The 22,326-nt window shown below is 37.1% G+C and overlaps 1 protein-coding gene across 1 annotated transcript; it reads right to left on the reverse strand.

Annotated features, from left to right (window-relative positions):
* Positions 1-2,067: 2,067 nt before the first annotated feature.
* On the reverse strand, positions 2,068-18,981 carry LOC106080664 (facilitated trehalose transporter Tret1). Its single transcript, XM_059362724.1, has 5 exons — positions 18,874-18,981; positions 8,622-8,794; positions 8,389-8,550; positions 3,391-3,642; positions 2,068-3,312 (listed from the first exon to the last, which is right to left on the reverse strand). The coding sequence occupies exons 2-5, from the start codon at positions 8,758-8,760 to the stop codon at positions 2,402-2,404; spliced, it is 1,464 nt and encodes a 487-aa protein (XP_059218707.1). The 5' UTR covers positions 8,761-8,794; positions 18,874-18,981; the 3' UTR covers positions 2,068-2,401.
* Between the last annotated feature and the right edge of the window lie 3,345 nt (positions 18,982-22,326).

Genomic DNA, 22,326 nt, shown 5'->3' on the forward strand with positions numbered 1-22,326 from the left:
ATATAGCTGCCATATAAACCGGTTTTGGGTCTTGACCTCTTGAGCATCTAGAGGGCGCAATTCTTATCCGATTTGGCTGAAACTTTCCACGTTGTGTTTTGGTATCACTTCCAACAACTGTGCTGGGTATGGGTTAAATCGGTACATAACCTGACATAGCTGCCATATAAATCGATCTTGGATCTTGACTTCTTATGCCTCTAGAGGGCGCAATTCCTATCCGATCTGGTTGACATTTTGCATGAAGTGTTTTGTTATGACTTCCAACGACTGTGCTTTGGCTGAAATACGCATGAAGTGTTTTGTTGTGAAATTTTTCACGTGGTCTTTTGGTACCACTTCCAACAACTGTTCTAAGTATAGTTCAAATCGGTCCAAAACCTGATATTGCTGTCATATAAACCGATCTTGAATTTTGTATTCTTAAGCCACTAGAGGGCGCAATTCTTATCCGATTTGGCTAAAATTGAGCATGAAGTGTTGTGTTGTGACTTTCAAAAACTGTGCTAAATATGGTTCAAATCGGTACATAACCTGATATAGCTGCCATAAAAAGTGATCTGGGATCTTGACTTCTTAAGCCTCTAGAGGGCGCAATTCTTATCCGATTTGGATGAAATTGCGCATGAAGTGTTGTGTCATGACTTCCAACAACTGCGCTTAATATGGTTCAAATCGGTCTATAACCTAATATAGCTGCCATATAAACCGATCAGGGATCATGACTTCTTAAGCCTCTAGAGGGCGCAATTCTTATCCGATTGTGCTGACATTTTGTACAACGGCTTCTCTCGTGACCTTCAGCATACATGTCCAATTTGTTCTTAATCGATCTATAGCCTGATACAGCTCCCATATAAACCGATCTCCCGATTATGCTTCTTGAGCCTCTCCAGGGCGCAATTCTTATCCGAATGGACGAAAATAGTACCCAATGACTTCTACTATGGTCTTCAACAGTCAACTCACTTATGGTCCGAATCGGACTATAGCTTGATATACCCAAAGACCGTTGAGTACGGTGGAGAGCACGCTTTTTGTTTTGAGATAGGGCTCAATAAGTCCACTAACTCTCCTTAGCACAGTAAGAGAGAAGAAAGCTTTACTTTCCACTATTCCAATACAATTTAATCATCAATACTAAGAACAACGAACACATCAACATTGTCAAACTGTTTTTTTATTATATTATATTTTATTTTATTTTATTTTATATTATTTTATTTTATTTTATATTATTTTATTTTATTTTATTTTATTTTATTTTATTTTATTTTATTTTATTTTATTTTATTTTATTTTATTTTATTTCATTTTATTTCATTTTATTTTATTTTATTTTATTTTATTTTATTTTATTTTATTTTATTTTATTTTATTTTATTTTATTTTATTTTATTTTATTTTATTTTATTTTATTTTATTTTATTTTATTTTATTTTATTTTATTTTATTTTATTTTATTTTATTTTATTTTATTTTATTTTATTTTATTTTATTTTATTTTATTTTATTTTATTTTATTTTATTTTATTTTATTTTATTTTATTTTATTTTATTTTATTTTATTTTATTCTATTTTATTTTATTTTATTTTATTTTATTTTATTTTATTTTATCTTATTTTATTTTATTTTATTTTATTTTATTTTATTTTATTTTATTTTATTTTATTTTATTTTATTTTATTTTATTTTATTTTATTTTATTTTATTTTATTTTATTTTATTTTATTATATTTTATTTTATTTTATTTTATTTTATTTTATTTTATTTTATTTTATTTTATTTTATTTTATTTTATTTTATTTTATTTTATTTTATTTTATTTTATATTATTTTATTTTATTTTATTTTATTTTATTTTATTTTATTTTATTTTATTTTATTTTATTTTATTTTATTTTATTTTATTTTATTTTATTTTATTTTATTTTATTTTATTTCATTTTATTTTATTTTATTTTATTTTATTTGATTGAGCTCGTCTCGAAAGAGAAACAAACAAAAATTGTAAAAATTTAATGATCTTCGCCCTAACAGGCAAAAAAACTTGAAAAATGTAAATTTGTTTTCTTATTAATTTTTTTAATTTTTGGTTTTCCTGTTTATTTTATTATAATAATATTCTCACATACTTATCACATTAAATCGTATATATATAGTGATTCATTGGTATACTTAAATAACTAAGAACAACTTTGTATATATAATAAAGTACATACATAATAAAAAATAGATATACAAGTCTAAAATCTATCTAAAAATACTATAGTGTGCTTGTGTTTAGTCCTTGATTTGTAAAATACTCAAAAAATATATATTTCGATATCTCACAAAATGTTTATTTTATGGCGACCATGCCGCAGCAGTATATCATCTCTACCTCGTCTACTCAACTCTATTTGCCATTTAGTTTGTCTTGAATCTCCTGCAAGCTCAGACCCTTGGTCTCCATCACTACGAACAGCACAAAGAAGAAGGCCACAACACAGAAGATGCCAAACAACCAGAAGGCATAGTAGGTGCCCAAGGCATCCAGAGCGGGATAGAAATAGGTGACCAGAAAGCCACACATCCAGCAGGTAGAGGCCACAATGGATGAGGCTATGGACTTAACATTGGCAGGGAACATCTCACCCATGACGGCCCAGGGTAGGGGTCCAAAGCCCACACAGTAGACAATGTTATAGACCACAAGGGCTGGCACGGGCAACCATAGGACACTGGAGACATCGCCCACCTTTAGCTTCATGTAGAAGAAGGTGCCCAAAGCGGCCAAACCCACGGTCATAACACTCGAAGAGATTAAAAGTATAATTTTGCGTCCCATGCGATCGGCTATTATGGGTGTCAAACCCGATGAGGCCACTTGCACCACACCAATAATGATGGTGGCCACTGCGGGATCCAAATCTGTGCCAGCACTTTGGAAAATCGATTGGGAATTGAAAAGCACCACATTGATACCCGAGAATTGTTGGAATACCAAAAGACCGGCAGAGATGAAGAGAGCTTTGCGATTGCCTGGATTCTTGATGATGTCGGTAACGGAGCCCTTGTTGGCCATGGACTCTTCCACACTGGCCTGTATGCCCGCCATCTCATCCTGGGCACCACTAGCACTTTGTCCGCGCAGGAATTGCAAAGATTTTAAGGCCTCCATTTTGCGACCCTTACCCGCCAGATAGTAGGGACTTTCGGGCATAAAAAAGAAGCAGGCATCGAAAACAATGGGCACAACTATGCAACACCATTGCAAGGCTTGATAGGACACAAAGGGACCTATGCAATACACATACAAAATGCCAGCTAAAAAGAGAGACAAAGAAATGTTATGACCTTAGTGGCTGGAAATTTGAAACTTTTTATTTGCCAGTCTTAACTTACACACAATGAACAATTGCATTAGAGAGCCTGTGGCACCTCTCACACTGTCCGTGGCTATCTCACCCACATACATGGGCTGCACTGTCATCACAAAGCCCACACCAAAGCCTTGAACCAGACGAGCCACCAATAAAACCGCCACTGATCCACCGACCATCATGAGCGCATAGGCAATCACAAAAAATAGCGAACTGGATAGCAGAACCCATTTGCGACCGATTTTATCGGCCAATGGACCAGCGACAAATGGAGCTGGAAATGAAAGAGAGAGAGAGAGAATAAAAGCAAAACGAATAAAATGTTTGTTTTAGGACACATTTACCTAGTTTTACTTTAGTGGGTGTTTGAGTTAGAGAGTTAGTGGGAGAGTTATTGGGTACTGAATGGCCATTTGAAAACATTTAATGAGTATTTTTAGACGACACAGTTATGACTTAGAATTTCGGAAAAATTCGCAAAATTTAGAATTCTTGTTTTCATAAAATATGGATTTTCAAGCACAAAATGTTTCAAGCTTAGTTTATAAAAATTAAAATCTTTCAACGAATATTTGATAACAAAACAAGTAAAAAAAGCGTTAAGTTCGGCCGAGCCGAACTTTGGATACCCACCACCTCGGGTATATATTTAAACCACCTTCAACTAATCCGGTTAAAAATTCATAATTTATGTCCCCATAGCAGCTATATCGAAATATGGTCCGATTTGGACCAAATTCGACACGAATATTGAGTTCTCTAATAAGTACAAGTTATTGTTCAATTTTTAAGAACAAATTATTGGTCTTTTTGGTAGCCATATCGAAATATAGTCCGCGCTGAACCATATACGACACGGATGATGAAAAGCCTAACATAAGCCACTGTGTCAAATTTCAGCGAAATCGGATTATAAATGTGCCATTTAATGGGGCCAAGACTTTAAATCGAGAGATCGGTCTATATGGCAGCTATATCCAAATCTGAACCGATTTGGGCGAAATTGAAGAAGGCTGTCGAAGGGCCTAACACAACTCACTGTTTCGGCTAAATCGGATAATAAATGAGCCTTTTATGGGACCAAAATCTTAAATCGAGAGATCGGTCTGTATGATAGCTATATCCAAATCTGAACCGATCTGAGCCAAATTGAAGAAGTATATCGACTGGCCTTACACAACTCACTGTCCCAAATATCGGCGAAATCGGGCAATAAGTGCGCCTTTTATGGGCCCAATACCTAAAATCGAGAGATCGGTCCAGATGACAGCTATATCCAAATCTAGACCGATCTGGGCCAAATTGGAGAAGAATGTCGAAGGGCCTAACGCAACTCACTGTCCCAAATTTCGTCGAAATCGGACAGTAAATGCGTCTTTTATGGACCCAACACCTTAAATCGAGAGATCGATCTATATGGCAGCTATATCCAAATCTGAACCGATTTGGGCCAAATTGAAGAGGGACGTTGAAGGGCCTTACATATCTCACTGTCCCAAATTTCGGCGAAATCGGGAAATAAGTGCGCCTTTTTTGGGCCCAATACTTTAAATTGAGAGATCGGTCTATATGACAGCTATATCTAAATCTGAACCGATTTGGGCCAAATTGAAGAGAGATGTTGAAGGGCCTTAAATATCTCACTGTCCCAAATTTCGGCGAAATCGGGCAATAAGTGCGCCTTTTATGGACCCAATACCTTAAATCGAGAGATCGGTCTATATGACAGCTATATCCAAATCTGAACCGATCTGGGCCAAATTGAAGAGGGATATCGAAGGGCCTAACACAACTCACTGTCCCAAATTTCGGCGAAATCGGGCAATAAGTGGGCCTTTTATGGACCCAACACCTTAAATCGAGAGATCGGTCTATATGGCAGCTATATCCAAGTCTGAACCGATTTGGGCCAAATTGAAGAGGGATATCGAAGGGCCTAACACAACTCACTGTCCCAAATCTCGTCGAAATCGGACAGTAAATGCGTCTTTTATGGACCCAACACCTTAAATCGAGAGATCGATCTATATGGCAGCTATATCCAAATCTGAACCGATTTGGGCCAAATTGAAGAGGGACGTTGAAGGGCCTTACATATCTCACTGCCCCAAATTTCGGCGAAATCGGACAATAAATGCGTCTTTTATGTGCCCAATACCTTAAATTGAGAGATGGGTTTATATGGCAGCTATATCCAAATCTGGGCCGATCTGGGCCAAATTGAAGAAGGATATCGACTGGCATTACACAACTCACTGTCCCAAATTTTAGCAAAATCGGATAATGAATGTGGCTTTTATGGGCGTAAGACCTTTAATCAAGAGATCGGTCTGTATGGCAGCTATATTCAAATTTGGACCGATCTGGGCCAAATTGAAGAAGGATATCGACTGGCCTTACACAACTCACTGTTCTTAATTTCAGCACAATCGGATAGTAAATGTGGCTTTTGTGGGCCAAAGACCCTAAATCGGCGGATCGGTCTATATGGGGGCTATATCATGATATAGGCCATTTTCGAACTTAAACAGCCTATAGACAAAAAAAAAAAAGAATCTGTGCAAAGTTTCAGCTCAATATCTCTATTTTTTAAGACTGTATCGTGATTTCAACGGAAAGACGGACGGACATGGCTAGATCGTCTTAAATTTTTACGGCGATCAAGGATATATATACCTTATAGGGTCGGAAATGGATATTTCGATGTGTTGCAAACGGAATGAATATACTCCCATCCTTCGGTGGTGGGTATAACAAGTAAAAACGTGTTAAGTTCGGATGTGACGAACTTTGGATACCCACCACCATGGATAAATTAACCACCATGTTTTATAAAAACTCCACATCCACAGTAATATGCAAATGGGGGCTGCTCTGGATCATATTTGATTCGTAATCATTATCTTTAATTTGATAAACATTATCTTTAATTTGATATTGGACGATAACGACAATATGAGTCTCAAATTAAAGGTATTTGTGAATAGCTTACGAATATCGTGTGGAAAGAGCAATAGGCTATATAATTAGTTGATATCAGGCGAACCCTCCCCTCACCCCAAAAGCACCACCCAAAAATATAAGTTGACCGACCGGGACAAAATCGAACTCAAATGATAGGTATTAGTGAATAGATAAAGAATATGGTCTGAATGGAGCAATAGGCTGAAGTATTTGTTAATATCGTAAGGGGGCGGACCCTCCCCCTTACCGCAAAAGCACCAGAGAGTAGGGAGTAAGGAGTAGATTACGAATATGGTCTAAAAGGAGCAATAGACTGTAGTATTTGTTGATATCGTAAGGGGCGGACCCTCCCCCTTAAACCAATGCACCAGCCAAAAATAAAAGTGGTCCGATCCGGACAATATGGAACAATGTCATTCAAAGCATGAGAGCAGTGCGAATATCGAATGGTGAGTTTCAAACTCACATCGCGGAATTAATATAAAGTAAATATAAAAGCACCACCCAAAAAATAAAAGTGAACCGATCGGGACGAAATGGAACTCAAATGATAGGTATTAGCGAGTAGATACTGAATATGGTCTGAATGGAGCAAAAGGCTATAGATTTTTTTGATATCGTAAGGGAGCATACTCTTCACCTTACCCCAAAAGCACCAGGGAGTAGATTACGAATATGGTCTGAAAGGAACAATAGGATATAGAAGTTGTTATTAACGTAAGGGGGCGGACCCTCACCCTAACCCCCAAAAGCACCACACAAAAATAAAAGTGGACCGACCGGGACTATATGGAACTCAGCCATTCAAAGCATGAGAGCAGTGCGAATACCGAGTGGTGAGTTTTACACTAACAACGCGGAATAAGTATAAAGTGGAAAAAAATGATACCAATACAAATAATATCATCTTATAATACGCTCCACTATAGGATAATTTCGGCATTCTCTTCGTAACTTCTCGAAATATGCGTCTTAGACCCTATGAAGTATATATTCTTGATCGTCATGACATTTTAAGTCGATCTAACCATGTCCGTCCGTCTGCCTTGAAATTTTGCACAAATACTTTTTATTATTGTAGGTCGGTTGAGATTGTAAATAGGCAAAATCGGTCCAAGTTTTGATATAGCTGTCATATAAACCGATATTGGGTCTTGACTTTTGAGCCTCTAGAGATATGGTATCACTTCCAACAACTGTGCTAAGTATGATTCAAATCGGTTCATAACTTGATATAGCTGCCATATAAACCGATTTTCCGATTAGACTTCTTGAACTTGTAGAGGCCGCAATTCTTATCCGACTTGGCCGAAATTTTGCACATGGTGTTTTGGCATGACTTCCAAAAACTGTGCCAAGTAAGTTCTAAATCGGTACATAATCTGATATAGCTGCTATATAAACCGATCTCCCGATTAGACTTCTTGAGCTTCTACAGGGCGCAATTCTTATCAGACTTGGCTGAAATTTTGCACGTGGTGTTTTGGTACTCTCAACAACTATGTCAAGTATGGTCTAAATCGGAAGATAACCGGATATAAATGGCAATTAGACCGATCTCCCAATTTCACACTCTGAGCCACTGGAGGGCGCAAATTTTACTCGATTTACCTGAAATGTTTGGTAGTTTTGGTGGTATTTTTCTATGACTTCTAACAGCCATGAAATGTATGTTCCATATCGGTCAATAACTTGATGTAGCTCACATATATATTCCAAAAGTCATTCAAAAAATTTGACAAATACGATCCATGGTGGAGGGTAAATAAGATTCGGCCCGGCCGAACTTAGCACGCTTTTTTTTGCTTTTATTTTCCTATGGACTTTTCAAAGCCAGGGAGCCTGTGTTTCGGACATGGATACATTGTAAGGTCCTGGCGATTAAAATTTGCACAAATTTTCGATTTTCAAAAGAATTCGTAACTTAGACAAAATTTTCGTCATAATTCCCAACGAACGCATCTCATTGATCACCTTTGCCAGAGCCAAGTTTTTCATTGTTAGTTAAAATAAACACTACTTCAAAACTTTAATCAATTCATTCAACTCAACTCACCTACTAAGGCTCCCAAAGCGACAATTGATGAAATCCATGCTTCATCTGTTGAATCAATAGGATGATCTAGAGGTGAATCAGAGGTATCACTTGATTTTAATTTGGGGGTAACAGGTGAGGTCCAACCCAAACATGTACCAACAGCAAAGGCTGATAAATTGGCTGCCGAAAAGCAAAATAAAAAAAATAAAAATTATCACTTAAAAAGTGTGCTCTAAGGCCATTTTACTTACCTGCTACGGCTGCTAGAAAAATACGTCCTGTTTTGACGGGCTCCATTGTGTGATTGCGTGATTGCGAGGGAGTAAATCCTTCACTCATTTGAAATGGACTTACTTCTTGGTATCTGATTTGTGGTGCGTTCAAATTCATTTAGTGAACAGGCGAATGACACTTAAAATGACAGCTAAAATGCAAAAACGAAACAACAACAATTAGATATGGCAATAAATGCAACAACAACACCAGCAATATAAATAAAAGGAGAAAGGAGGTTGTTCAAATGGTGATGGCATTGATGGTGGTAATAAAAACTATACACATGACTGAATGCATATTGACTGGTGAATGTTGACAAATGTGATAATCGGGGACTGCACGCCTTTCTGACCGACCATCAACAAGTGGTAGTGAAAAATTTTATTACTCATGAAAATGAATTACAAATTCTTGTGAATTTGTGAAACTGACAAGAATCAATACAGGACATGCTACTATTACTCATTCACTTGTCAAATGGTTAACATTCATGGAAAAAGACTATTGCAGATAATTCAAGATGGAATTATAATCAGATATAAAAATTGGAGTTTAAACATGAATGGGACAGCACTCATTGATATGTGAAAGCTTTGCCTCTGTTCCTGGAATGGAATGTTCATGGGCAAATTTGTTGGAGAAAATCCCCACAACTCCCTTTAATGGGCAACTCCCTTTATGCTTGAAAAAGTAGTTAAAATGTAGAGAAAAGAAACGTCTATTCCGCAACAAGAAGTGAAAATCAAAAGAAGAGCACATGAGCGAATCGAGATATTTCGGGGTCACAATTAAGCCCAGAAGTTCCGCCAAAGAATGAAACATCAATCTGATGACCTTGGCACAGGTGCATACTCCGTAAGACAAAGAAGAAAATCTGGTAGCATATATAGAGGTGTGCTTACGGAATGGAAAGAAAAATTTTTCCAATCCTTGGTACTCGATAGTTTATACCCCAAAAACAATCGCTGTTGAAGGTGTAGAATTTATAATGCCTAGTCAGAATGAGGTCCACATAGCAGTAACCCGGTTGAAGAACAACAAGGCAGCAAGTGCCGATAGGGTACCGGTTGAAATATTTTATACCGGAAGCGTCACTTTGATGACGCGTATACATCCGCCCACCAGGCATGAAGAACGCATACCCGATGATTAGAGCCTCAGCGTACTATGGCCCGTGCCCAAAAATGGATACATCACAAACAAAAAGGAACTTAAATTAAGATCATATGTGCATTTTATCTACAAAATTTCTAGTAATTCAGCGAAAATTTTAAGCTTCTTGAGGCCGTAAAAGACTAATGGGGAGTTCGCTTTATATAGGAGTTATTGGGTTGCCCAAAAAGTAATTGCGGTTTTTTTAAAAGAAAGTAAATGCATTTTTAATAAAACTTAGAATGAACTTTAATCAAATAAACTTTTTTTACACTTTTTTTCTAAAGCAACCTAAAAGTAATAGCTGATAACTGACAGAAGAAAGAATGCAATTTCAGAGTCACAAGCTGTGAAAAAATTTGTCAACGCCGACTATATGAAAAATCCGCAATTACTTTTTGGGCAACCCAATATATCAGGTAATAGGCCTATTTGGACCACATCTTCTTTTATATTTAACCAATATGAAAGGAATGTCCCATATACATGCAGTGCATTGCGTTGGGGAATGGAAAATGAGCAATCGGAGCGAAAGAGGTTGAAGTGTTTATTCACATTTTTTTTTAATTTCTACAGGTCGGTAATGGGAAAGATATTTGCCCGAAGTCGATGTCATTCGCATTGTCTAGGCAACTAACGAGTTTTTAAGGATATGCTAAGTCGGTCCACTGGCCAATAGATCACATACTAATGTGCGTTCCTAGAAAATCCCGTATCCCTGGCAAACCTCCTTACTTCAGGTATAAGAAGACGAATCTTTGCAAAGCAAACATCATAATATTGGGTTGCCCAAAAAGTAATTGCGGATTTTTCATATAGTCGGCGTTGACAAATTTTTTCACAGCTTGTGACTCTGTAATTGCATTCTTTCTTCTGTCAGTTATCAGCTGTTACTTTTAGCTTGCTTTAGAAAAAAGTGTAAAAAAAGTATATTTGATTAAGGTTCATTCTAAATAAGTTTTATTAAAAATGCATTTACTTTCTTTTAAAAAATCCGCAATTACTTTTTGGGCAACCCAATAGTATTTATTAACCAGTAAGGAAAGGCAAAAGTCGGGCGGGGCCGACTATATAATACCCTACACCACCCAGAATACGTACTTCTTTCAATACATGGAACCTATGTTGAAATCTATTCAGACTTTAATTTTGCATACTTATTGAAAGATTAAATAAAGCCTAGTAAATTTTTTTACGAAGATATATGTCGGAGCTATATCTAAACCAGGATCGACTTTGATGAAATTTTGCACACGCATTGGGATGTTAAAAAAATATCTAGTGCTAAAAATCGGACAAAAACTATGGCATCTACAGCTTTAAATGGCCATGTCGGATGAAAGATATAAATATATGGGAGCTATATCTTAATCTGTTCCAATTTTTACGAAATTTTGAACACACATGAGGACATCGCATAAAACACCTCACGCTAAATTTTATACAGATCGGACCAAAACTGTGGCTTCTGCAAGCTTAAAAGGCCATATCGGATGAAAGATATATACACGTATAAAAAAGTCAAACACCTCTTGCTTAATTCTACACAGAACAGACCAATATTGTGCCTTCTACGGTCCTTAAAGGCCATATCGGATGAAAGATATATATGGGAGCTATATCTAAATCTGAACCGATTTTGACGAAATTTTTTACACACATGAGGACGTTGAATAGAACACCTCACGCGAAATTTTGTATAGATCGGAATAAAAATGCGGCTCCTACAGCCTTAAAAGACCATATCGGATGAAAGTTATATATGGGAGCTATATTTAAATTTGGTCCGATTTTGACAACATTTTGTACACATATGAGGACGTCAAATAATACACCTCATATCAAATTTTGTAGAAATCGGACCAAAACTGTGGCTTCTACAGGCTTAAAAGGCCATATGAGATAAATATATATATGGGAGCTATATCTAAATCTGAACTGATTTCTTCTAAAATCAATAGCGTTTGTCCTTGGACCAAAAAAAGGGCTTGTTCAGAATTCCATGACAATCGGACAACAAATGCGACTTGTACCTTGATCACAAGAAAACATGGACAGACAGACTAAATCGAATCAGGATTCGATGCCGATTTAGCTATGCCCACCTGTTCGATTTAGCTATGCCCACCTGTTCGATTTAGCTATGCCCACCTGTTCGTCTGTCTGTCCATGTTTTCTTGTGATCAAGGTACAAGTCGCATTTGTTGTCCGATTGTCATGGAATTCTGCACAAGCCTTTTTTTGTTTTTGGTCGAAGGACAAATGCTATTGATTTTGGAAGAAATCGGTTCAGATTTAGATTCTATACCGATTCTAAGCCGATCCGTATACTTATCAATGGGTCTAGCTCTTCTCCTTCTTTGCGTTGCAAACAAATGCACAAAGTTATAATACCCTGTACCACAGTAGTAGTGAAAGGTATAAACAGTACCACGTTGCCCACATTCCAACGGTGCTCAAGTGAAACAATGGAGTTGGATACCCTTACATCGTCGGTCAACACCATCGCTCTCCTCTGAATCCGGTAAAATAGCTCCAAGGAGGATTTTGGAGCCCCCGCTCAAATATGGAAGTTATATTCCATCTTAGGCCTGATTTGGCACTTGAATGCTTCTTTCGAACAAACAGCACTATGTCGTTCGTGCATTAAAATCTACTCTGTAAGTCCCGCAGAGATGGCTGTCATCCGCAAATGTGTTGATCATATTAGAAGTTTGAGTCCAAGCGATTATCAATCAAAATAAAATCACCCTTTACAATCGAGGGTTGCCCAAAAAGTAATTGCGGATTTTTTTAAAGAAAGTAAATGCATTTTTAATAAAACTTAGAATGAACTTTAATCAAATATACTTTTTTTACACTTTTTTTCTAAAGCAAGCTAAAAGTAACAGCTGATAATTGACAGAAGAAAGAATGCATTTACAGAGTCACAAGCTGTGAAAAAATTTGTCAACGCCGACTATATGAAAAATCCGCAATTACTTTTTGGGCAACCCAATAGAAGCTAAATCAGGTTATTCACCGATTTGGACCATACTTGGCACTGACGTTGGAAGTCATAATAAAACAACACGTACAAAATTTTAGCAAAATCGTACAACAATTGAAGCTTCCAGGTGCTCGAGATCTCAAAACTGGAGGTCGGTTTATGTCGAAGCTATATTAGGTTATACATCTATTGGGACCATGGTTGTTTGAAGTCATAACAACACTCCCCAACTTTAAAAGAAATGTTAAAAACGAATCGAATTAAACTGTTTAGTAAAGATATTAGCAATCGACACAATCAGCGCACATGTTGGAATATAGACAATTTCTATTCTAAGGTGCATGGACATGGAAAGTTTATAAGTTCTTCCTTTGTTAAACTAAGGCGCACTGTATACAAAAAAAAAAAAAAAAAAAAAAAAAACAAGTAAAAATGTTCGGCTGTGCCGAACTTTGGACACCCACCACCAAGGATATTCTATCCTATTTTACTATAACTCCACTACTATATCCATAGTTACGTGTATATAGGTGCTGGTCTCGATCATATTCTATTCAGGTCCCGCTTTTTATGGGATTAAGACCCGAAATTAGAAGATCGGTCTATATGACAGCTATATCTGTATAGCCTGATCTGATTCATATATGAGTCGAATGTTGGAAGGCTTAAAGCAACTCACTCGGAGGCCACCGTAGCGCAGAGGTTAACATGTCCGCCTATGACGCTGAACGCCTGGGTTTGAATCCTGGCGAGACCATCAGAAAAAATTATCAGCGGTGGTTTTCCCCTCCTAATGCTGGCAACATTTGGGAGGTACTATTTATGCCATGTAAAACTTCTCTTCAAAGAGGTGTCGCACTGCGGCACGCCGTTCGGACTCGGCTATAAAAAGGAGGCCCCTTATCATTGAGCCTAAAAACTTGAATCGGACTGCACTCATTGATATGTGAGAAGTTTGCCCCTTTTCCTTAGTGGAATGTTCATGGGCAAAATTTGCAATTTGCAAAGCAACTCACTATTTCAAATTTTAACGAAATCAGGTAATAAATAAAGCTTTTATGAGCTTCAGACCCTTTATCGGCTTATCGGTCTATATGTCAGCTATATCCAAATACAGTCCAATCTTTACCATATTTGGATCAGATGGCGGGTGGCTTAAAACAACTCACTGTTTAAAATTTCAGCGAAATTAGGTAATACATGCAGTTTTTATGGGTTCCAGACCCTCAAACGGTAGATCGGTCTATATGACAGCTATATCTAAATATAGTTCGATCTGAACCATATATGGGGCGGATGTCGAGAGGCCTAAAACAACGCACTGTTTCAAATTTCAACGAAATCGAATAAAAAATATAGCTTTTATGGGCTTCATACCCTTTATCGAGAGATCGGTCTATATGGCAGCTATATCTAAAAATAGTCCGATATGAATTATATTAAAGTCGATTATAAGGAGGTTCAAAAAAACTTACTGTGTCAAATTTCCGCAAAATCGGGTTATAAATAACGCTTTTATGGGCTTCAGACCCCTTATCGGCAAATCGGTCTATATGGCAGCTATATCTAAATATAGTCCGATCTGAACCATATTTGGGTCAGATGTCGGGAGACCTAAAACTACTCACTGTTTAAAATTTCAGCGAAATCGGATAAAAAATAAAGCATTTATGGGTATTAGACCCTTTATCGGCAGATCAGTCTATATAGTAGTTATATTCAAATATGGTCCGATTTGGCCCGTTCAAGAACTTAACCAGCGTGCATCAAAAATATATATCTGTGCCAAATTTCAGCCCAATATCTCAATTTTTGAAGGCTGTGGAGTGATTACAACAAACGGTCGGACAGACGGACAGACACACGGACATCGTTAAATCGTCTTAGACGATCCGACGACGATCCGAAATATATAAACTTTGTAGGGTCGGATATTGATATTTCATCGATGTCATGCAAACGAAATGACTAAATGAATATACCCCCTATCCTATGGTGATGGGTATAATAAGTCTATATGATGACTACTTCAGTACTATCTATCTGTATGCCAAATGCGTTCAATTTAAAAGTGACTTCAAGTATTATTAATATACGTGTATGTCTCTAACCGTAAACAGTAATACCAATTTAAAACCTTGAAAACCAAACATTTGTCTAACCGTACTAGTATTTGAATATTACCCAATTTTTCGATAAAGTTTTAATAAAATCTAACGAAAAACCAAATTAAGCCTAAATTTAAGGTTGGCATTAAAATTTGGAATTCAAGCGTTTAAAAATAAGTAAAAATCCCCCAAACAAAAGCTTTCATTGCGATTTAAAGACAAAATACCCAGACAATTCCAAAAAACGCAAACAAATGCAATTAAATTATTTTTTTTTATAACTGTCATGACAATAACGATGAGAACACGAATGAATCCAAAAACGAATTTATAAAAATTCAAATCAACAAATCCATTTCATACAAACAAAAAGGTAGCGATTGTTTGTTTTAAAAAAATTAAATCAAAACACAAGATAAAAAGTTCACACTTCCGATTTTCTAAACGTGATTTGGTTGCAAATGTGGGTGACAATTCTTGGTAAACTTAACTGTGAACAAAATTTGTGAAAAGCTAAAGGCTGAAACAATGAAAAAATTAACTAGTAAAAAGGCGTTAAGTTCGGCCGGGCCGAACTTTGGATACCCACCACCTCGGGTATATATGTAAACCGTCTTTCGCCAAAATCCTGTGAAAAATGCATACCTTATGCCCCATAGCAGCTATATCGAAATATGTTCCGATTCGGACAAAATACTAACAAGTACAAGTCATTGTTCAATTTTGTAGAGCAAAATATTGGTCTTTTTGGTAACTAAATTGAAATATAGACCGATCTGAAGCATATACGACACGGATGTCGAAAAGCCTAACATAAGTCACTATGCCAAATTTCAGTGAAATCGGATTATAAATGCATATTTTATGGGGCCAAGACTTTTACTCGAAATGTCGGTCTATATGGCAGCTATATTCGAATCGATCTGGGCCAAATTAAGGAAGGATGTCGAAGGGCCTAACACAGCTCACTGTCCCAAATTTCGGCGACATCTGACAATAAATAGGCCTTTTATTGGCCCAAAACTTTGAATCGAGAGATCGGTCTATATGGCAGCTATATCCAAATTTGGACCTATCTGAGCCAAATTGACGAAGAATATCGAAGGGCCAAACACAACTCACTACCCCAAATTTTGGCAAAATCTGACAATAAATGAGCCTTGTATAGGCGCAATACCTTAAATCGAGAGATCGGTCTATATGGCAGCTATATCTAGATCTATACCGATCTGAGCCAAATTAAAGATAGATGTTGGGTGGTCTAACGCAACTCACTGTCCCAAATTTCAGCAAAATCGGATAAAAAATGTGGCTTCTATGGGCCTAAGACCCTAAATCGGAGGATAGGTCTATATGGCAGCTATATCCAAATCTGGACCGATCTGGGCCATATTGCAGAGTTATGTCAAGGGGCTTTACGTTACTCACTGTCAAAAATTTCAGCTAAATCGGATAATAAATGTGGCTTTTATGGGCCCTAGACCCTAAATCGGAGGATAGGTCTATTTGACAGCTATATCCAAATCTGGACCGATATGGGCCAAATTGACGGAGGATGTCTAAGGGCCTAACACAATCACTGTCCCAAATTTCAGCCAAATCGGATAATAAATGTGGCTTTTATGGGCCTAAGACCTAAATCGGCCGATCGGTCTATATGGCAGCTATATCCAAATCTGGACCGATCTGAGCCAAATTGATGAGGGATGTCTAAAGGCCTAACACAACTCACTGTCCTAAATTTCAGCCAAATCGGATAATAAATGTGGCTTTTATGGGCCTAAGACCCTAAATCGGCCGATCGGTCTATATGGGGGCTATATCAAGATATAGTCCGATATAGCCCATCTTCGAACTTAACCTGCTTATGAACAAAAACTGACTCTGTGCAAAATTTCAGCTCAATATCTCTATTTTTAAAGACTGTAGCGTGATTTCAACAGACAGACGGACAGACAGACGGACATGTCCAGATCGTCTTAGATTTTTACGCTGATCAAGAATATAAATACTTTATAGGGTCGGATAAGGCTATTTCGATGTGTTGCAAACGGAATGACAAAATGAGTATACCCCCATCCTTTGGTGGTGGGTATAAAAATAACAAGATTTCGTTTTTATACCCACCACTGCAGGATAGGGGGTGTATTCATTTAGTCATTCCGTTTGCAACACATCGAAATATCAATTTCCGACCCTTCGAAGTATATATATTTCGGATCGTCGTAAATTCTAAAACGATTTAACGATGTCCGTGTGTCTGTCCATCTATCCGTCTGTCCATCTGTCCGTCCGTCTGTTGTAATCACTCTAGAGCCTTTAAAAATTGAGATATTGAGCTGAAATTTGTCACAGATACGTCTTTTTGATATGGTAAAGTTCATGAACGGGCCAAATCGGACCATATTTGGATATAGCTGCTATATAGATCGATTTTCCGATAAAGGGTCTAATGCCTATAAAAACTTTTATTTCCATCCGATTTTGCTGAAATTTGAATAAGTGAGTTTAAGGCTTCCCAAATACAAATATGCTTCAGATCGGATTATATTTAGATATATTGGGTTGCCCAAAAAGTAATTGCGGATTTTTTAAAAGAAAGAAAAAGCATTTTTAATAAAACTTAGAATGAACTTTAATCAAATATACTTTTTTTACACTTTTTTTCTAAAGCAAGCTAACAGCTGATAACTGACAGAAGAAAGAATGCAATTACAGAGTCATAAGCTGTGAAAAAAATTGTCAACGCTGACTGCATGAAAAATCCGCAATTACTTTTGGGCAACCCAATAGCTACCATATAGACCGATCTCCCGATAAGGGGTCTGAAGGTCATAAAAGCTTTATTTATTACCTGATTTCGCTTAAATTGAAAACAGTGAGTTATTTAAAGCTTCCCGATATCTGATCTAAATATGGTTCAGATCGGACTATATTTAGATTTAGCTGCCATATAGGCCGGTCTGTCGATAAGGGGCCTGAAGGTCATAAAAGCTTAATTTTTTATCCGGTTTCGCTGACATTTGAAACACTGCGTAGCTTTAAGCCTCCCAATATCCGACCTTGATATGGTACATATCGGTCTATATTTATATATAGCTGCCATATAGACCGATCTGCCGATAAGGGGACTGAAGCCCATAAAAGCTTTATTTATTACCCGATTTCGCTGAAATTTCAAACAGTGAGTTATTTTTAGCCTCCGGACACCCGACCTTAATATGGTTCAGATCGGACTATATTTAGATATAGCTGCCATATAGACCGATCTGCCGATAAGGGGACTGAAGCCCATAAAAGCTTTATTTATTACCCGATTTCGCTCAATTTTTAAACAATGAGTAGATTAAAACCTCCCTACATCCGACCTTAATATGGTTCAGATTGGTTTATAATTGGATACATCTGCCAAAAAGTATTTTGTTCTACAAAATTGAATAGTGACATTTATATTAGACCACTCAATGTCCGTGGCGAAGTTGGGTGCTTAAGTTATCCAATTTTCACCGGATTGTGACGAAAGGGATTTTTCATATATACTCGAGGTTCGGCCAGGCCAAACTTAATGCCTTTTTACTTGTTTTGTTTCAATCTGTTTCAATGTTCAGTATGACATGATATTTACAATTTCCTTGTATAGGACACCTTACAGAATATTTTGGGTTAGGGATGTTTTTTTTACTAACAATCATATTAAGTACACACAAATATCACTTTTAATTAGTTTCTATTTTTATTGAAGAAACTCAAATTTTGAACAAAGTTTTCTTTAACACAAAAACTATAATGGAAGTATCATTGAAATAAAATATTTTATGTTTTTTTCATTAAATTGGTGCTAAATTAATTATTTTTATCTTCACAATTATGCATTCTAGCAAGAAAGTCCATGAATTGTTCATTGGTCTAATATAAAGTCCTTGAACATATTCCACTTCTACACACAAACTTATTCTCATTAATATTTCCAACTCTTACTTTATTTAAAAAATTAAAAACGAATATCCTGTTAAATTTTCACACCCACGTACAATGCACAAAAACCTTTTCTATAACTTGTTGTTACACACAATTGTAAAACTGTAATAAATAAATTTTACGAAATGCACTTCAATATAAAGATTCGGTTTCTCGACTATCTAACATGGCATAATAACAACAACAATAACAGCAAAGTTTTTGAAGACGACTACTGCCATATCCAGACGGACGAATGGACAAACACCTCTCCCGGCCCGATACAAGTATGTGTGTTATCTGTTTGCAATCAGACTTGTACTCGACATATGTAAATAGACAAAATCGGAAACGTAATGAAATTGTAACGAATTGCATTGGATAGAAATTTGAAAAAAGTGAAAAAATAGAGAAAAAAACAAATTTGTAAAATTAAATAATCATGTGTACATAAAATGATCAACCAGCAGTTGGAGAACCACCTGTGTTTATTGATGGACTCCATTACAACACTCATCTTGTGGTGGTCAATTGTTAACTGTTATCTCTCACATGTTATCAACGCACTCACATTAAAAACTGCTGCATCACATTGCCATATGACAACCATTACTAATATTCGTCAATTGATTATGGTGATGGTAATGGTGACCGCTAAACGTTACGTCTTCCTTGTAGTTTTGACGCTGCAGTGTCATAATTGTTGTAACCAAAGGTTTTCGCTTTTGTAACAGCGAAATGTCGTTGATTAATTGAGGATTTTACGAAGTAAATTTGTCATAAAGTCGGGCTTCAAGTTTTTTTGTAGTTTTTTCAAACATGGTTTGAATATTTGAATGTGAATGAATGGGTGCTTCAATTGAGCTGTAAACCAGTTAATCGAATGATGATTTTAACATTGGTGGAAAAAAATCTAAAAAAACCCCCCTATGAAAAAAGATTACCTGTAAAACAAGTAAAAGCGCTTTAAATTTGCCAGAGCCGAATCTTAGATACCCTCCACCATGTATCACATGTTATAAGTTCTTTGCATGTTAGCATGTCCAAATATGACGTTGAACGCCTGGGTTCGAATCATAAAAAAAAAATATCAGCGGTGGCTTACTTATTTGTGATGTACATTTGTGCAGTACTATGCCATGCAAAAATTTCTCCCCAAAGAAGCATTGCATGCGGCAAGCCTTTCGGACTCGGCTGTAAAAATTTGAGTTGGGTAGTTCCGGATGGAACTAGTTCATTACACTTATCCAAGTTAGGAACTGCTGGAAATAGTTCCATCTCTTTCCTTCTTATAGTTCCATAGATTATATAATGGCGCAGTGGCAAACTATTGCCCACTCCATGGAAAATGCCGTGAAAGCCGTACTCCGGTACCGGAAGCCTCCACCAAGAAACCCATGGTACGACCAAGAGTGTCGAGATGCTACTGAAGCCAAGAATGCGGCATATAGAGCAACCCTGCAGTCAGTAGCAACGCGCCAGGAAGGAGAGGTATCGGGAGAAGGGAGAGAGGAGAAACGTCTGTTCCGCAGAAAGAAAAAGGAAATGGAAAGACGTGAGTGTGAGCGAATTGAGATGTACAGGAGTCAGAATGAAGTCCAGAAATTCTACCAAAGAATTAAACATCAAACCGATGGCTTTGGTTCAGGCACATCCTCCTGCAGAGCCAAAAAAGGAAATCTGGTAACTGGCACAGATAACATGCTGAGGATATGGAAAGAACATTTTACTCAACTGCTAGTGTCCGATGTTGGCGGCGAAGAGGATACTGCAGAACCAATCCCTGATGATGGTATAAAATGTTTACCTCCTAGTCAGAATGAGGTCCAAGTAGCAGTGACCCGACTAAAGAACAACAAAGCAGCAGGAGCCGACGGGTTACCCGTTGAACATTTTAAGACCGGAGGCGACACGCTGATAAGGCGTATGCATCAGCTTATCTGCGAAATCTGGCTAGAAGAACGCATACCCGATGATTGGAACCTCAGCTATGCTATGCTATGTGCCGTACACAAGAAAGGAGACAAGACGGAATGTGCAACTACAGAGGAATAAGTCTCCTCTCCATCGCATACAAGATACAAGATGCATACAAAATTAATAAGACTCTGCAGGATGACACTTGCTGATACGCGTTCCTCAGTAAGAATAGGAAAGAATCTCTCCGAACCATTTAATACCAAACGAGGTTTCGGGCAAAGAGACAGCCTATCGTGTGATCTCTTTAATATCCTGCTGGAGAAGATTATACGAGATGCAGATGTGAATAGATATGTCACACTACTCACAAGAAATCACATGCTACTCGCCTATTTCGACGACATCGACATCATAGGTCGGTCACCGGAAGTAGTAACTGCAGCCTTTGAAAGAATCAAAAGGGAGTCAGTGAAAATGGGTTGGGCAGTAAATGGAGATAAGCCAAAATGGATGGTGTCAACTCCCAAAGCGCCTCGTACATCAGAGCAGATAAAGAAAATGGAGAAAGTTGGAAACCAGAACTTTAAGATAGCAACCTTAACTACCTCGGGGCCAACGTAAACGAAATGACACCAGTTTCCAAATAAAGCGAAGAATAATACTGGCAAACAGATGCTACTTTGGATTGACTAACCAGTTTAGAAACAAGGCCACCTCTCGACAGACGAAGATTACACTATACAAGGCATTGGTACTACCCGTGTTGTTATATGGTTCCGAGGCATGGGTTCTTGTGGAAGCAGACAGTGCTTGGAATGTGTGAGAAAAAGATTCTTCGTAAAATGTATGGACAAGTTTACATTGATGGAGAATGAATGAAGAAGCTCAAAATCAATGAAGAAGCTTCAGCGAAGAAGTTTTTTGAAGGCGATCACTGTGCCACACGCAAACCGGGGCGACCATAACTCAGACGGAAAGATCAAGTGATGAAAAACATCTCGAAACTCGGTGTCAGAGATTTTAGAAGGAACAGAAAAGATCGAGGCGCTTGAACACTATTCAAAATTCTGCCAATGGGACAAATGCGCTTTCATAGCCAATTAAAGCAAAACAAAGCTAATTTATTAAAAGTCAGCAGCCCAAACTTTCATTGTGGAAACACACTGCAATAGTTGAAAGATTTTGGACAAAAGTTGCAAAAGCAAATTTGCTCACGAACATTCCATTAAGAAACAGGGGACACTTCTCATACATGAATGAGTGCTGTCCGATTCAAGTTTAAGCTCAATGCCATGGTAGTAGATTACATTCTTAACTTTGCTTCTTACCATTCAAAACACTTTCTCTTCGATCATTTTCGACGTAACACATTCCTCTCGCTTACAAAATCCAGATTAGGCATAGTGAATTGCATAGAAAAGAAAATTGTTCTTGTAATGTTGAGGTTTACACAAATCTTTAAGACTTAAGCTAAGCAACTTGTGCACACTTCACATGTAAAAGCCAATGTTGTAAACATTACCATTTCAACTTCATACTTACGAAATGTGTACG

Source organism: Stomoxys calcitrans, chromosome 2 (assembly GCF_963082655.1).
Source record: "Stomoxys calcitrans chromosome 2, idStoCalc2.1, whole genome shotgun sequence".
Classification (NCBI taxonomy): domain Eukaryota; kingdom Metazoa; phylum Arthropoda; class Insecta; order Diptera; family Muscidae; genus Stomoxys; species Stomoxys calcitrans.

Bases quoted from the DNA above. Each gene is read 5' to 3' on its own strand.
- LOC106080664 (XM_059362724.1), bottom strand. From the start codon at position 8,760: ATGAATTTGAACGCACCACAAATCAGATACCAAGAAGTAAGTCCATTT. The intron at 3,643-8,388 runs GTGAGTTGAGTT...TTTCATTTCCAG, and splicing joins CGCTTTGGGAGCCTTAGTAG to CTCCATTTGTCGCTGGTCCA. The intron at 3,313-3,390 runs GTAAGTTAAGAC...CTCTCTTTTTAG, and splicing joins AATGCAATTGTTCATTGTGT to CTGGCATTTTGTATGTGTAT.